We start from the raw sequence: 18220 nt of genomic DNA on the forward strand, positions 1-18220 counted from the left end.
TATATTTTTCATAATTTCTCAATAAGAAACTTTTGGCCTAGAAGTGCTGTGGATAAGAAAAAAGGGTGTTGGTGCACTGGCATGAAATACACGCCTCATGGAGGGGTACAGACAGATGACACAAGTGTGATGGGTGTACAGACTGCATGCCTATGTATGATGGTGCACTGGGAAGAGATACACACATTATCATGTTACAGACAGATGTGACCGGGGTACCGGTGGGAGAACCAAGCCAGTTTAGGGCACCAATAGATGACACAGGTGCATTAGGTTGCACAGGCTGGATGGATAATGATGTCATATTTCTAATAGTTATTAATACTATTATGTATCATGCAATGTTACCTGCTAATATACAGCACAACAACTATATTAGAATTGCTTGTGAAATCACTGACTCCTGAGGTTTGGAGGAATTTGCCCAGATCTATAAATACGTTCTACACCGGGATGCGGTCATTTGGTCTACTGCATTATAGTAGAAAGTCATTAGGTCGAATCCATTAGGTCGACATGCTAAAAGGTCGACATGACTCTAGGTCGACATGGGAAAAGGTCGACATGATTCTAGTTCGAAAGGTCATTAGTTCGACAGGTCATTAGTTCGACAAGGTCATTAGTTCGACATTGTCTATGTCGACATTCACAAGGTCGACATGGAGTTTTTCACTGTTTTTTGAGCCAACATGTGCCGACAGGCGGTATTTCATGCCCTACCATCCATTAGGGCGTGGTGGGAGAATAAAATAGTGTGCCGAGCGTAGCGAGGCTCCGTGTCCGACGCATAGCGAGCGCAGTGAGCGATGCGAGGGGATGCAGTGCACTTTAAACTGTGTCCATGTCGACTGTGTTGACATTCAGGTAAAAAAACAGTGAAAAACCCCATGTCGACCTTGTGAATGTCGACATAGACAATTTCGAACTAATGACCTTGTCGAACTAATGACCTGTCGAACTAATGACCTTTCGACCTAGAATCATGTCGACCTTTTCCCATGTCGACCTAGAATCATGTCGACCTTTTAGCATGTCGACCTAATGGATTCGACCTAATGACTTTCTACCATAATGCAATAGACCAAATGATCCCAACCCTCTACACCATACATAGAAGTGTGAGGTATTGCTGTGTGATTATTGCGACTGACCACACTGAGGGGGTGACATCATGACATTCTCTCAGCAGTGTATTTGTGTTGTGAGCGTAGTGCTGCCGATCCCCCACTGATCACATGGCACGGTATAATTATCGCTCGCTGAGCATGTGAATACAATTTCTACCATGCGATAAGCTGAAGCGGTGCCAGGTCTGACACTTGTTCCTCACTCGCTGTGCGCGGTTTTGTTGTGACAGTGAGTCGGCATATATTAATAATCACAGCACAACCACAGGATGATACAGAAAATTAGACCCGTCCACAGTTATTCAGTTGTCTAATCTCTATTGTGAAGCCTGAAGCAGCCATTGGGCGTGAGCATCGGTCCCTGTTGCAAATTTGCCGGGGGACCAAACAGACCAGAATGATCCCCCTTTGTTCTAGAAGAAAGTTTTGGTGTGACCAGTGTTCTGCTGAATTTCCAGCCATCATTACAGTGTAGGATGGAAATCACAGAGCGCTGTGCCAGAAGAATACCTGATGAAGTGCTGTCTGCTTGGCTGCAGCCTCCAGCTATGGTTCTGCCCTAGTTTAACATTGACAGGTTGTGGCATGTGTCTGTCATATACATCACTTCACATATTTCCATAGCTTAGAAAGCCATAAGTCATAATTGTACGTTCCACGTGTCCATAAAATAAATGTATGGTTTCCACCGGCTCCTGGTATCTGTGAGGAGCCAAACAAATGCAAGACTTAATAAACGCCTGTCATTTTTCTGGCTCCCTCACATACCACGTCGTCGTTAGAAAATAACTGACGTTTGACCTCTGTCTTCTGCAGGTTCCTGAAAGGGGAATTAGCATTAAGGCAATATGGAAATTGTGTGTTTTCGGCTGAAAATGTTTTTTTGGGTATCTTTGGGCTGGGGAATCCTAATTGGATTATTGGAAAATAAAAATCGTCAAAACATCTGGAAAAATTGTGAAAAAAAAACAATTTTTTTCGCACCTGATTTTTTTTTTTTTTTTTGTGGGCCGAATTGAATATCAGTCTATGGGGTGATAATCAATCCTGGATTCTGACTGTGGGAACGTCCCAACAGTCAGAATCCTGGGCCGCTTTCACCCAGCTTGATTGTAACTAGACTGCGGAACTCAATGTCCCGGGTGTTGAGTGTCGGAAATTGGGCATGTCAGTGAAAACGGACGCAAATTGCAGTATACCGGCCGTGAATTCCACAATCCGTGTCCGTTTTCGACAAAACAGATCCCAAGTGTTTTTAACGTTGAATCTGTTTTGTAGGAATCTGCTGTAAATTTCTTCGGAAAGGGCAGCAATGAATAGTCGGGGGCCTCATTTTTCCCCTGGTGGAAATAGCAGCCGAGATTGAATACCGCCCTAGGTCTCATTGTCATTCCCACCTCCAAGACTCCACCTCCAAGACTTCTCCAAAGCTGCCCCTACTCTATGGAATGTTGTCTCTCCATTAAACTCTCCCCCAATCTCCATTGCTTGAAACACTCCCTCACCATATAAACCGTTCTGTAAAACTGTTCTCTTCTCACCTCCCTACCACCTTACATGTGTGTGTGGTCGATAGGCCGACATTGAAAAGGTGAACCGCATATCGTCAACATAAACAAGGTTGACGTGTCACATTTTCACATGAAAAGCTAGACATGTGGGGTTTTTTTTTTGGAATGTTTTTCATTTTTCATACTGTACCATCCACTTTTGACTCCGACTGGAACAGTAAAGTGTGCCAAGTGCAGTGGTAGAGGTGAAGGGGTACACTCTTTTGGAATCCATGTAGTGATATCTGCATATTGACAACAAAAAGCATGACAAACTCATTTTCCTTTTCATGTTTTGATCTTTTTGCTTGTGTCGATCCTTTCGTCTTTGTCGACCTTCTGCGTGTCAACCATTTGTGTCGGCCTATTTGACTGGTGATCTACACTGTCGACCTTTTATACCATTAGCCCACCTTACACCGCCCCCTGTATATCCCTGTTTAATTCGCTCAATGTTCTTGTTAGTGCAGCGATGTACAACGTGATACTTTATCTTGTTTGGATAAAGTCAGGTCATATAATGTTTAGATTGCACTTTGGAAGCCGGCTGTTATACTCATTACTATCAATCAGAAACAATTTCCAAGTCCGGGAAACATTCCGTGCGACGCGCCATGGCAGTTTTCAGTCGCTGCTGCAATCAAGAATTTATTCTCATAAAATAATGTGTATAATTACACAATCTGTCTGTATACAATGTTGCTGACAGTGCGCACTCCCATGCGTTGTCAGCAACATCCTCTACATGCAGAGGACATCACCAGCGAGAGCCATGCTGCGGTCTGCAACATGGCCTCACACCTAATGCCCCCTCCCCTGGCCTTTCTTGTCCTGTACAACTTTTTTTGACAGCCTGGAGGAATTAAACTTCAAATGGATAGTGGTGTGATGGGGCGACAATGTTGTGCCTGGGGGCCTGTCGCCTAAATTTGCCCCTAAAGTTTTTATTTTATTTTACACTTAAGGTTAATACTCTCCCCACACTAGTACTAAGGGCAGTATTCAATGAGAAAAATTCTCCGTGCATGGCGAGAGATTTTTTCTCTCGCCATGCACTCGCCCTGTTCCGGAGGGCTTGCTGCCACTCCTGCTCCCACTATTCAATGTGGTTAAGACTCGCCGCCACTCGCGGCGAGTCTTAACCCCTGCAGCGGACGAGCGTCCGCGGCAGGGAGCTGGCAGGGAGCCTGGGGACGGTGGCAGCCAGAGAGATTAAAGTCTCCCTGGCTGCCCCAGAACATATGTGGAGGGGAGGAGGGCTCCCCGGGACCCAGGCAGCACAAGCTGCCCCCCCCCCCCCCCTATAGCTAGCGGGGGACCCAGTATTCACTGCACCCGATCGTGCATATGTAATGATCGGGTGCAGTGAATATATGAATATCTAATGAGCGGCTCGAGAGCTCCGGCCCCCTGCTGGCTGCTCTGTGTAAAAAAAAAAAAAAAAATTTAAAATTAAATATATATTCATGTGCTATAAGCACATGAATAAAAATAACATGCCCCTTCACAGAAAAAAAATCCTGATTTTTTTACATCAAAAAAAAAAAAAAAAAAAACCTTTTAGTTTAAAAGTTCACATTCCAGTTCTCCATGAAAAGATGGAGAATTGCTACACGGAGAGACACGGCGAAATTCACTTAAAAAGCCGGCGAAAATATCACATTGAATAGGGTGGTTCACTTTTGGAGAGCAAAATGCTTCTTCCAACGCGAAAATAGCACAAACTCGCCATAAAACACGGAGAATTTTTCTCATTGAATACTGCCCTAAGTGTTGCCTCTGCTCCTTATAGTACCATTCTGTGCTAACTGCTAGTGGGGACCTCTGCTGGTCATATACTGTAGTGACATGCGGAAGGAATCGGTTTGTGTGCTACGCTCATACATAAGGAGCTGGTTGTAGTAAGTCACAAGAAGACCACCTCTGAATTACTAGTGTGTGCAGAGTGAATATCCTCCTTAGTGCCTGAGAGGCTATACAGTTGGCTTTAGGAGGTTTTTAGGGTACTCTTTACCTAGAACGGCGCCAGCGATTGAAATCGCGGTCGTCGGGGGTAAAAATCGCGGGTAAATCGGGATGGCCGCGATGACCGCGATCACCGCGATTTTCCCATAGGGAACAATGTTAAAACGGCAGATTGACCGCGATTTTACTGTTAAATGGCTCAATGGACCCGATTTGGGGCCAAATAGGGCAAATTAACCCTTAAATGTCCCCCCCAATTTTTAACGCCACCCCACGATCCACGCGAACCCGAAGCGTGGCGAGCGCAGCGAGCCCGCGAGGGGCGGCGGTACGCGTCCTCCGACCTTTTCATGCCCTACTATCCACTAGGGCGTGGAGTGAGAATATAATAGTGTGGCGAGCGCAGCGAGCCACCGAGCCCGAAGCGTGGCGAGCGCAGCGAGCCCCGCGAGGGGACGCGGATACCTTCACAGGTAGACGCGTCCCCTCGCGGGCTTCACAGGTGTCCGCCTCGCCACGGACACCTGTGAAGCCCGCGAGGGGACGCGCATAACTGTGAAGGTATCCGCGTCCCCTCGCGGGGCTCGCTGCGCTCGCCACGCTTCGGGCTCGGTGGCTCGCTGCGCTCGCCACACTATTATATTCTCACACCACGCCCTAGTGGATAGTAGGGCATGAAAAGGTCGGAGGACGCGTACCGCTCGCCACGCTTCGGGTTGGCGTGGATCGTGGGGTGGCGTTAAAAATTTGGGGGGACATTTAAGGGTTAATGGGCTCTGTGGCCCATTTAACATTGATTCCTATGGCCAAATCGGGTGGATTGAGCCATTTAACAGTAAAATCGGGTCCATCGCGGCTTTTAACATTGATTCCTATGGGAAATCGTGAGCATCGCGTCGCGGGCATCGCGGGTACATTTATGGCCGGCCGCGACGCGACCGACACGATTTCCATGTTTAACATTGGTTTCAATGGGAAATCGCGGGCATCGCGTCGGTCGCGTCGCGGCCATACATAAATGTACCCGCGATGCCCGCGACGGGTGCCCTTCTAGGTAAAGAGTACCGTTTTTAGTTCCAGTACTAATATAAATATAGCGGAATTAGGCAACTCTGTCCATCTCTACCAAAGGCAGCCCACCAGGTAGTACATGGACAACTCCTCTGCTTCCCTACATCTCAGCTGTATTATGTACTGAGTATTGTGGTGCGAATTGTTACCTGCACCCTGTTTTAGTTACGGTTAAGTTCTGTGTTATTCTATGGGGGTTACTCAGCATGGATTGGTAATTAGAGAAAAGCAAATTGAGCGATTATTGGCAGCATTCACATTGTGCGTGTCAGCAGGGGCACCAACAAAATAAAGTAAAATAGAGGGGGCGTGGCTACCGGATAGGGCGGGGCCACAACCTGTGGGAAAAAAATAAGCGAGAGGGAGAGAAAGGACAGCACTGAGCAGTGTGTGCTGAGCTGGGGAGAGAGGCTGCTCTGTGGCAGAAGCCAGTCATCTCTCTTCCCCCTGCCCAAAGAAGAGACGCAAGACCGGGGTAAAAAGTGCACGCTCATTCTTCCTCTAGACGCCACTGCGTGTCAGCGCAGATAACTTCCAGCCCATCTCAGAAACAAATTATTGGAAGCCTCAGACTAACTCTGATTTGCTCAGACAGCAAAAACTCTGCGATGTCCCAGAACTTGCGAATGAATGGTGGATTAGTGATCCATTCGCAATTTTGCAAGGGGGTTTACGCTTTCTGTCTGTGTGGTTGTTTATGCTTGCAGCGGTCCATGCCGGATTAGTCCCTATGTGCACCATATGTACGATTCTGCAGCAGCCCCACATATATAATAATAATAGAGGGTGGCCTGCTGCCCCAGGGGAACCCCCAAGGTATCGGTTAACACCTACTTTACTAGGCACATACGAGCACTTTTTTTTCAAGTTTTTTGTTTCCCTATAATATGGAAACTTTTAAACTTCTGTAGTTTAACCATCTGTCTATAACAGAGAAAAAAATATGTTTCCTATTTTAACATAATTGCGGTACATGTGGTATTGCATGACTGTAAAAAGTAATATATTTCATTTCTTTTAGAGGGGTCTGTTTTCTGCTTGTTTACGTGCGTTTTGAAGTTTGTAAACGCTGTATATTTGTTTAGTACCATTCAGTTCTTTTGGTTTGCTTATATTTGCATGACTGCGATTTGTAGAAATTGTAAACGTTATATTGTAATATTGTTTTCAGTTCGCCCCAGAAGCCATATGTTAACTCCAACCAATCAGAGCCATCGTCTCGGATCATTCCTGCGTAGACCGCGATAACTCAAACTAATGACCGAAAAATTGAAAGTCAGAATGACGACATGAATATTATTTAAACACGAAGTTAGTTTATTTAATTAGAAAAGCAGCCATTATCCTTCAGCGATTGCTGTGGTGCTTTATTTGTGACACCGCTAAACGTTTGTAACGAGCGCTATTTGCAGTGTCCCAGGATAATAACTAGCATACCGCATCCTGGTTTGCAAGCAGTCACCAGCACTAAATTACCTACACACAGTTATGTTTGTAATTAAGGTACAGTAATTGTTCACTTAATGACAATTTTGTTTGGCAGGGTTCTGTATGTGATTTACATAATTGACTGATTCTCTATGAACTCTGTGCACAGGATCGGCAAGTACAATAAATCCTCACATCTTTCACCGTTCTCTACTGGAAACAGTGTTACCAAAGCTTTTCCTCAGAGTAGTTTAATCGGCCAAGTTATAAAGAACACAATATTGTATTCAGGTGCGTAGTGTAGCCAAACAAAACACATCTAGAAATAAAAAAAGAAAAGAAAGTGGGATTGAAGTTCCGTATACATTATTTTCAATAACATGGTTTTATGAAGACCGAGAAATCAAAAAGGAACTCATGGGTCAAAATATTGGGCAATCCGGCTTCAGTGGGGTCCATAGTTACTTGCTATTTCTTTTTAAAACAAAAGGTAAGATCTGTTAAGGCCCTACATACAGCTAAGCCCCCATCCACTAAGAAGACCTATCTGAAGCTACAAATCTCTTCAGAATTCCCATGAACTCTCCCGGGAACTTCCCAGGAATCTGACCTGTCCCTGCGTTAAATTTTCACTCTATACAATTCAGATAGATCTGATCAGATCTACGATGGAGCCCTGATGGATTCAGATGGATGCAACACCAAAGATTATTTCTCTGTTGAGTCTGAATCTGAGGCAGGGCCTCGCATCTGATTGGAGGGAGATCAGATTTGGCCTGTTTTCTTCAGATTTGGCACTAGGATCCATCTGAATCTGAAAAGAAACAGGACAAATCTGATTAGTGGATGGGGGCAAGAACTATTTCCCCAACTTCCTGTCTGGAATTGCAGAACTGTGGACCAGCGGCCAACAATCCAGTCTAGAATTGGGGAATTCTTCATATTAAAAATCGGTACTTATGTAGTATCTGGGCTGCCGATTTTGTGATTGTATGCCTTACCTTAAGGCATACAATCAGATGCGATGCGATGCGATTTTGCATAGGATTTAATGTTAAGAAGGTCCTGTTCATTTCCCCACTATCCAAGTGGGCATAGAGTTGATTTTATATAGCGTGGCGAGCGCAGCGAGCCACCGAGCCCGAAGCGTGGCGAGCGAAGCGAGCCCCGCAAGGGGACGCATATTTCTTAAAAAGTATTCTGTGTCCCCTCGCGGGGCTCGCTACGCTCGCCACGCTTCGGGCTTGGTGGCTCGCTACGCTCGCCACAGGTTTATATCCAACTCCATGCCCACTTGGATAGTGGGGAAAGAAAAAGGACCCCTTTTTCCCATTGAATTCTATGTTAAAATGGACTCAGACCATTTTAACATTGAATCCTATGGAAAAATCTTGACCATCGCATCGCATACGATTTGGTCGCATGCGATGCGATGCGATCCGATTTCTAAATCGGACGCCCAGATACTACATAAGTACCTAAAAATCCCTTCCTTAATATCCGAGAGTCCCTGACCCAGGCACCGAGGGGTTGTGAAATTGCGGCGATTCGTCACTATGGGGCCGTAAGCCTACAATTGAGTCTGTCGGGAAGTGGCTGAGTGTGGAGTGCATTTTGCGCCTGATTGGATGCCTCCTTGACCTATCAATTTCTGAATTCACTCAATCTACAATCGACATAGAGTTGAGTGTCCTCAACATCAGTCCAAGCACTCTTCTACTCCAAGGGATCTAAACTAATCTAAATCAATGCGTATCAGGGGCTAAAGTGCATATTTATTGACAGACGATTTTTCTTTTTTCAAATTGATTGTTAAATGTTAGTAAATGTGCAATTTAGCCCCTGAAACAGTTTCGATCGATTTGAAATCTGTGAAATCAATTAGTATAATTGACCTAGAGCGAGTGGAGTTATGTAAAAGTGTATTTCATGTGGGCTAGCGCCACGGAGTGCTGCCTCAATGGATGAGGTATGATCTTTAAGCAAAAGGGTCAAAAAACACCCCTTGAATTACAGTAGGAGGTGCCTCGATTCCACAGATCCCTATAGAAGTTACAAAACTAGTAATCTGCTTGTAATTAGCGTGTAGAAGGAATGGGCGAGAAGATTACTTAGAAGGTCAGGGTGCTACAGATCTTTATATTTACAGGGCACTGTAAGAAATAATATTTGCCTTCCTGGTTAACACTCAGCTGAGACGTCTGGCCCGCCATGATTGACACATACGCTTTATGATGAAATGGCCGCCCCGGGGAGAGGAAGCCGTTTGCTGACGAGAGGATGTAGCCTTCTCAGATGGGTTATATTGCACATTCCCCAGTTAATGACTATTGGGAAGCAATCACTGGATCCTATATGGTTTGGTGTTTATTTGCCCATTATAAAGTACTTGAGATGGGTCTGTGGTTCATTGCCTTTTCATGAAGCAGCTTTAGTGTGTTCAGTTACAACACGTCTACACAATGTCTTTAATAGGACAGGACGTCTCCTCACGCTAAATCATCTGTGTCCAGCAGATGTGACATTCTGCTTAGTCTGGGCACTGGCGTAGTGTGTTTCACAGTCATTAATAATGTCATTGTGTGTGTGACTAGACGTTATGCCTGAGTCAGTCTGTGCGTGGTCATCCTTGTGCTTGAAGAACTGGCACCTGGGGGGGAGGGGGTTTCAATGCAAGAATAAAAAAATTGTATATATATTTGTAGGTAATTTTAAATATTTTTTTTTTCATGTTTTTATTCCACTTTTAACCTACTCCAAATCCTTCATGTCATACCCCATGGTGGAGGAACACCAGATAAAGGGCCTTATTCAGCCATGGATTGCTAATCTGTTCGATTAACAAACAACTGCGTGTGCGCAACGTTCGCATTACGCAAACAGGGCTGCAATTAGCGAATAAATATCTGTACACACAGCAGTCGCAGTTTGCATGACAAGGAATCAGGCATTTAGGGGTGGTACAAGGCATTTTCTCTGCGCGAGGCTCTGATGTCATTGATGACCACTGCTCGACGCATTCTTTTGCAGACTGGCGCAGATGGAAGAAACTGGTCAATGTTTCAGTTTTTGTGAATGGATTTGTGTTGCATTCACAATTTTGAAAGGGGCGGTTACTTTTTTCGGATTGGGTGGTGGCTTTGTGATTGCAGGCAACTGTTTTTTTTTCTCTATTAAGCGATCCACGCTGAATTAGGATCACAGCTTACTTTTTCAAGAAACACAGATATCAATCCGTTCTTTCCACTTACAGAAATCTATACAAGCACTGTACACATATTATTCTTATTTACTAATAATGAGGTCTCTTCTCTCTACGTTCCTTTCATTATATTATTGTGGACATTCTACAAAATGATAACCAAAATCTGATACGAGGGGTGTGAATTCATCAAAGCGTGGAGAGAGATAAAGTACCAACAGCAAAAGTGCAATCCGCTTCTGTCATTGTATAAGCTGTGGTTTAAAAATGACAGCAGCTGATCGATTGATACTTTCGGCCTCATTCGGACCCCCGTTTCCGATTTTGGGGATCTGCGCATGCGCAAATATGCACATATACAGACCCCCTGTGCTACCGCCTTAACTTTTCCCATGAAAACGCTTTACACCCATCTATGGCGGATATCAAACTTAGTTCAGACAGACTTTTATTTCTGAAGGGTAGAAAAAAATCTTTCGATAGTCGGTGACTCTCAAATGATTTCCCTTTGGTCGCATGGCAGGGGATGTGTTCTCATACAGAACATGGACCTGTTCTCTAGGCTGCGAGTATACACCTAGGTCTGAATAAGGCCCTTTTATTATGTCCAAGCTTTTAGTCTCCCCCTGTAGAAGATTTGATACTTCTCCCTCCTAGTATTCCATAGGCAATGCATTACTATGGAGTATAGACGGTTTGAAATAACAACATTGAAGGCAGACTTACTGAGATGAAAACATTTACTAGATGTTCCTCTGACTGACTCCCGAACGAATACATTTAAATGTAGACTGCATGAACCTATTCTTATTCCAGTAATGAACTAATAGTCTGTCCAGTAATTGTATTTACGCTACATGACATGCATTAATATTCATGGAGACATGTATTAATGATGCTTCTTTTTCTTTTATAAGGTGCGTCTATGGACGGCGGGCCCAAACGTCAGGAACATCTCTCTCGGTTTTCAATGCCAGATTTGAGCAAAGATTCTGGAATGAATGTTTCAGAAAAGCTGAGCAACATGGGGACGCTCAACTCCTCTTCGCAGTTCCGCAGTGTGGAGTCTGTCCGGAGTCTTCTATCCGCACAACAGTATCAAGATATGACCCATAACCTTGGTGATCTGGCCAACCCAGGCAAATACAGGGACCTGCCACCCCATGCAAGAATGCACCAATCATTTCAGTTTGACAATGGCATGACTCCGATGCCTGGCCAGGGTAATATGAAGACACCCATGAGCGAAAGGACAAGGAGGAGAACTCAATCGCGAGATAATGATCCACAGTATCGACATCATCGGCCAAGGAGGTCTAGACGTTCTCGGTCCGATAATGCTCTTCATCTGGCTACCGAGCAGTGCAGTAAAATGAAAGAAAAACCGCTCTTGAGAGCCAGAGAGGATTATGAGCGTTTTATGCAACAAAGAGGAGGAAGAGATCAGATGGATCAAGTCCTCAGAAGAGAAATGTACAACCGGTATCAAAGGACTGCCTCTGATCTTGCTCTGCAAAACCACATCTGGGGCCAACAGATGAATGAATATGATTGGTGCTCCACCTGCTCATCCTCTTCTGAGTCAGACAATGAAGGATATTTCTTAGGAGAACCAATTCCGCAGCCTACCCGCCTGAGATATGTGACCAGCGAGGACCTTATCCATCAGTACGGCCAATGCTCCGGTGGGATACCCAAGTCTTCCACTCTCGGTGGACGAGGACAGTTGCATAGCAGGAAAAGGAGGAAGAGCAAAAATTGCATTATTTCCTAGTGTTGGCTGCCAGGACCCCTGTTTTACCATGTAAATTACCTACCCCTGTGGACTGGTCCATATTTTGAGCATCCTTGTTTTATAGCAAAGGGAAATGAAGACCATGTAGGTCTCACTCATGATGAGTGTGTGCAATCTGAGACTGAATTATAGATTTGGTAAATAGTCATGATTGTTGATATAGTGAATATTGGGTTTTATTGCACATTTCACTTTATTTCCTCAATAGTTCTGTCCGCCAAAAAAATAAAAATACTGCCTTGCTTTTGTTCCAACTAGGGATTACGCTCTAGTTATGAATGTATGCCGTACCCAGACGTACAGTACGCTGCTTGAGCCCATTCCCTTACTACAGACTCTGCGCTCATTACTTCTCATTTTTCTCCTCCTCTTCATACTTTGCAAGTATTTTAATTCTCAGACAATGCTAACGTTTTAAGTTATTTAAGCACTCATTGTAAATGGAATGTAAATGAAAGTTCTGATAAACTATTTTTGTATTTTGTAATATCAAATTGAGTCTATATGTTTTAGAAACATAGATATAACGGATCCGCATGCCCAGATCATAAACAAACGTCTGGTTGGTTTGAATTCCAAACTGCTGTTTCCTTCTGTAGATTGTGTGATTTATACCTTTCTAACCCTGTACCGTTACCACTTTCAAAATCAATGGTCAAGCAATAGTCCAATGAATCCTGTTCTTTACCCCGTCCAGAGTTTTCTTTGGTAGGTATGATATGTCAAAGCAAGCACCTTACAGAAATAGGTTTTATTTTCCTTTTAAAGAATAAAATTATGCAGCAAAGTTCAATTCAGGCAAAGTTCTAAACTAATATACCAAAGTTTGCTCGCATTTTATTCCAGTGTATATAAAGTGGTCATCAAGAACAAATACATCTGCTTGGTGAAGAAGTCGTGAGTACTTACATCACCTATCCGCCCGTTTATCTGTTGAGAAGCAACTTTTTCACCACAGCTTTGATCAAAAGTTGAGTTAATTATTTAATAAGACTGAGTATTTCCCACAATTCAATGGGTTAGTTGATGTCCATGAAGTGGACTGGTGGCTATTTTCACCTGCTGCAAGTCCATTTACAGTATGTCAGGACAATGCTTAGAGTCGCACGCACATACTGTATAGGCTAGAGGCCTCCAAACATTGTCCCAGTTCGCACAGACTCGCAGTGGATACCACCAATCCACCGGTGAACCAGTCAGTTTCTGCTGACATTAGTAGTGGTCCACAAGTGGTCTCCTCGCTTCTTCTGCAACTTACCTGTCTCCAACACAGCAGTATTGTCCATACTCCTCATTCACAAACTTTCCATTTATGGGAAAGATAAATTCTGTAATGAGGACATCAAGTACACTCTACCTGTTCAAACTGCGGTGGGGGCAAACTGTTCATATAGGGAGGGGGTTGCCAAAATCTCTTGGAAAGAAGTATTCAGTATTATTGACTAACCTATTGAACACAACACATTTTTACTTTTAGGCAGAGTTGTCATTAAATGCTACTGAAATAGCAATTCAGCAATCGCTCGCTCTTTATAATGTCCATATTTCTCGAGTAAGTCTAGGGATCCTCATGATGGAGACAACTAGTAACATCCAAAAGTCCTTTATTCTGGCAAGTCATTATAGTGTCAGTTCTGACACTATAAATAAATCTTTATGTCAAGTTTATAAAACAATGCAGTCGTGCGTGAATTGACAATCCGGGCTAGAATCTGTTAAATATAGAAGGAGAGCTAATCGGACTCCAGGATCGCAACATGTGGCCCATTGAATCTACCATTGGCCCCGGGCGGGGGCTGCATATTCTTCGAGCCCCCGATCTATATATACACGATTTCATGTGTGATCAATAAAACACTACATTTATTATATTCACTCCAGAACACTCATAAATCATGGTTAGAACACAGCACCCGCACATATTTAGTTTACCAAACAAGCCTCAAGAATTTTGCAATAAATATCAAGAACATCTGCCCAACATCTGAGCAAGTTTATTAGAATAAACATCGGTCCTCAGCCCCACGCTCGCTTCTTTATCTCTTGTTCAAATTATGCTTGTACCACTGAGTTTAAAAGAGGAAGGATGGGTTTTTACCAGTATGATCCCCAGGCCCAGGGTAACTGCCCAAGTGCCTTATCTGCCGCGGATGGCATGAACCCAACTTCATATGCACATACAGTACAGTACCTCCTTATATTTTTAATACATTAGAGCATAGTTCTCCTAGGCCACACCTCTTATTGCTTAAACGCGGCAAGGGTTCTCCTAGGACATGCTTGCAGAAAGTTAGACCATGGTCACTTTACCTATAACAAAACAGGGATGTTGTAGTAATATATATATATATACACAAAGCCATATAATTCCATCTAGACATTGCCAACATGCAATGGGAGTGGTTTCCCGGAGACTGACCACTCCGAGAGCTCCTACAGCAACTGTGAACATTTCCAAACTTACTGGCATCTGCAGTAACAACTGCTGTCTAGGACGCAAGGTCCCGTTCTTAACAAGCTCATTCCTACGGCTTGGATTTCCCCCGAGTTCCACAACTGATCCATAGTGTACTCAAAGGTTGCTCATTGCCCATGTTTACAGCAACCTTTGCTGGAACCAAACCCCGATATAGGATATCATGACATTTATGTACAGTAGTTTTACAATGTTGAATTTCAAGTGGTTGTTTAAAAGCTGAAATTGCAAATGGTGCCGTTCTGTTTAATCTGCATCAACTCGTGAATTGTTCTATGCTCCGTGAATTGAGATATTTAATCCGCTTTCATTTACTGTACGAGTGAATGGATCATTGCTGCTTTGTACAAAGGGGGTCTTCCCTGTCTCATCCCACAGGGGTCAGAACAAGCATTTGGGAGTATTTTGTGCATAGTTGTACTGAACTCATGCGTTTAGCTTTATATGCTTTTGAACTGCATTATCTTGTGTTATCTTCAAGGTGTTCAACATCATTTGCTGTTCAGATTTAAATATTAAAACATATTGTCCTTGATAAAACCAACGACAGCGTCTGATGTGTATTTATTTCCAAGTTACGTCTTGTAAGCGGTACTGGTCTCATTTCCTGGCAACAGGATTCTGAATTATTTTTTTGTTGTTTGTTTATTTTGTATTTCAATTCCGTTTTAGGGATTACCGGGATGGAAGATTTTGAATTTAGAAGGATTAAAAAGATAATGACCGTTCTCTGATACAGCTGGTGTATTTTCATTTACTCCTCAAGTGTCCAAAAACTATTTAAAGCTCCTAACAGGAATATTTTTTTACAGGGGTCACTTGAGGTCATTTAAGAAAAAAAAGTAGAGAGGTGAATTCAATACTTTGCTGATTGTCTATGTTTAAGGACAGGCTGAAGACGTGCCATACCGATGACACAACGGCTCAAAAAAATAATAATAATTTAAGTGATGTACTATGAAAGCTAAGGAATTCTATACACACCCTCACATTAGCACTTACTTTGCTGGGTCAAACTGATATGTAATCGCTATTCTAATAAAGAAGAAAACTTCATTCAATGGATTTTGATTCGGTCCTGATAATTTTCATTGTTTCCATTTAGGGAAGCACCATTATCTTGCTGGGTTGGTGTATATTAGATCAACACAAAATGGTCAACACTGGAAACATGTCGACACAAGCAAATGATTGGCATGAGTTTCTCACTTTTACGTGTCAATGTCGACACCTGAGCGCATGTACAACTACCGTTGCATGAGGCCCAGTTTTCAAATTATCGCTAATTATCAAGTAAAAGGGTCAATTTTGGATCTCGCTTCATGCTATAAATATACAATATACAAGGATACACTCAAGCCAGTGGCGTATCTATAATGGATCCAGTGTGGGGGGTATTCTGATTCACTCTGAAAGGCACAATCAGTCTCTCATGGACAAATCCATATGCACTGCAGGTGGGGCTGATGTAACATGTGCAGAGAGAGTTAGATTTGGGTGTTTTATTGTTTTTATGCAGGGGAAATACTGGCTGCTTTATTTTGACACTGCAATATAGATAGGTTGGAAGTACAAACCCCACCCAAATCTAACTCTCTCTGCACATGTTACATCAGCCCCAGCAGTGCACATGGTTTTGTCCATTAGAAATTGATTGTGCCTTTCCGATTGAATCAGAATATCCCCGTGTCCAGTGCACACAGGACCCTTAGTCCCACACAGAACCCATTTTTTTATATCCTCTGTAGTCCTGTGTTGAAGGCAGTAGCGCTGCAGAAATCACCAGAAAAATGGGCGCGGTGCTATTTTTCCAGCAATCTGCGCATGCGCATTGGAGCCTGGTGCTCAGTGTCTTCACTGCTTCTAATGCGGAAATCGAGGGAAAAATGTCCACCACGCCATGTTTCCTGGAGATCTGCGCATGCGTAGGAGGGTCTGAGCAGTCTTGTGCTCAGACTTCTCTTACTCCCGGCAGAGAGGAGGGGGCCGGGCCGGAAATGCTGCACCCGGACCTCCTCCTCTCTTTAAACGCCCCTGACTCAAACAGATCCATATCAGGGTCACAGAACTCCATAGTGATAGGTGCATCATAAAACGCTGCCAAATTGAGCCGTAATACACCTACAAGGGATGGGGTCAGTAGGCAGCTAATATACGGATGTATTTCACAAATGCTTATATATGTGGGAATTGCGCTAGTGTATATCATGAGAATCAGGTCTGTCAGAGCCCAGCATAAAGTGGACTAGAGTTGTCAAGATATATAAACAAATGTATATGGACACCCCTTCTAATTGGCTATTTCAGGTACGCCCATTACTAACAGGTGCACACACTCACCACAGCGTACAGCCATGCAACTTCCAGAACCGTGAGTAGAATAGGTTGTACTGAACACCACATGGACTTTAAATGTGGCACTGTCATAGGCTGTCATCTTCCTAGCAAGTCAGTTTGTCAATATTATGCACTGCTAGAACTTTCTCGATTGCTATAAGTGTTGTCAGTGCGAAGTGTCAGCCTTGAAGCAGAAGGCTGTATAAGCTCCATGAATGGGACAGCTTAATTTTGAAGCAAAAAACATCCCTCTGTCCTCAGATGTAACAGGCACTACTGACTTCCAAGCTGCCTTTGGAACCCTCGTCAGCTCTAGAACCATTCATCAGGATTTGTTTTCCATGGGCGATCAGACATAAATAAGATTCTCAATGCCATCGACTGGAGTAGAGCGTTCTCTGGGGTGACATTCTACACTTCAATAGCAGTCCTGACAGATGGACCTGGGTATAGCAAATTACAGGATAACGCTCTCTGTACAGTCGGGTGGTAGTGGAATAATGGTCTTGGCCAAAAGGGAAATAATTAGTGCCAGTGAATGTAAATGCCATGGCTACAGCCTACAATGACATTCTAATTAAATGTTTGCACAATCAGAATGGGAAAGGCCCTCGTCTCAGCATGGCACGCATTGAAAAATGGCTTCCCAAGCATTATGTGGAGGAACTTGACTGTCTTGCATGGAGCCCTGACCTCCACACCATTAAACAACTTTGGTATGCATTAGAATGCCAGCCAAGCCTGATCACCTCAACACCCATGTCCAATCTCTTGTGGCTTAATGGATACATACCCAAAATCTAATGAAAATCCCTCCCGGAAGACATCATAGCGTAGGGCAGTGGTTCCCAACCTTTTTTGTCTCCCGTACCCCTTGATTAGGCTTTTCATTTATGAGTACCCCCTTGTGAAATTTTAGGGGGCGTGGTCTAAAAGGGGTGTGGCTTAACAGGGGCAAGTCATACTGGCAATGACGAGAAAAAAAAAAGTGCAACCACTTGACCACAATATAAGCTCAGCCCATTCTGCGGACAGCATATAAAATAACAGAACACTGTCAAATCTCTATTACTGAAGCAACAGACATTCCAACGGATCACGTTAGCCTTCCTATAGTGCCAGATACACATATGCTCCAATGGTGCCAGGTATGCCCCCACAGTGCCAGAAACGGGAATGCCACCACGGTGCCCGGTATGACCCCTTGGTACTGGGTATGCGCCCACAGTGCCAACAATGCCCCTACAGTGCCAGCAACAAGTATGCCCC

At 43.8% G+C, this 18220-nt stretch overlaps 1 protein-coding gene across 3 annotated transcripts in view; it reads left to right on the top strand.

The window, feature by feature from the left end:
* PRICKLE2 (prickle planar cell polarity protein 2) overlaps positions 1-15158 on the top strand; it is a 259945-nt gene extending 244787 nt beyond the window's left edge. For all 3 annotated transcript variants that reach the window (XM_083156040.1, XM_083156042.1, XM_083156041.1), the window contains one exon: positions 11261-15158. In XM_083156040.1, the coding sequence (XP_083012166.1) occupies positions 11261-12117 (857 nt within the window). In that variant the 3' untranslated portion in view covers positions 12118-15158. The remainder of the gene's footprint in view (positions 1-11260) is intronic.
* The last annotated feature ends 3062 nt before the right edge of the window (positions 15159-18220 follow it).

Source organism: Crinia signifera, chromosome 8 (assembly GCF_055691185.1).
Source record: "Crinia signifera chromosome 8, ASM5569118v1, whole genome shotgun sequence".
Taxonomy (NCBI): Eukaryota; Metazoa; Chordata; class Amphibia; order Anura; family Myobatrachidae; genus Crinia; species Crinia signifera.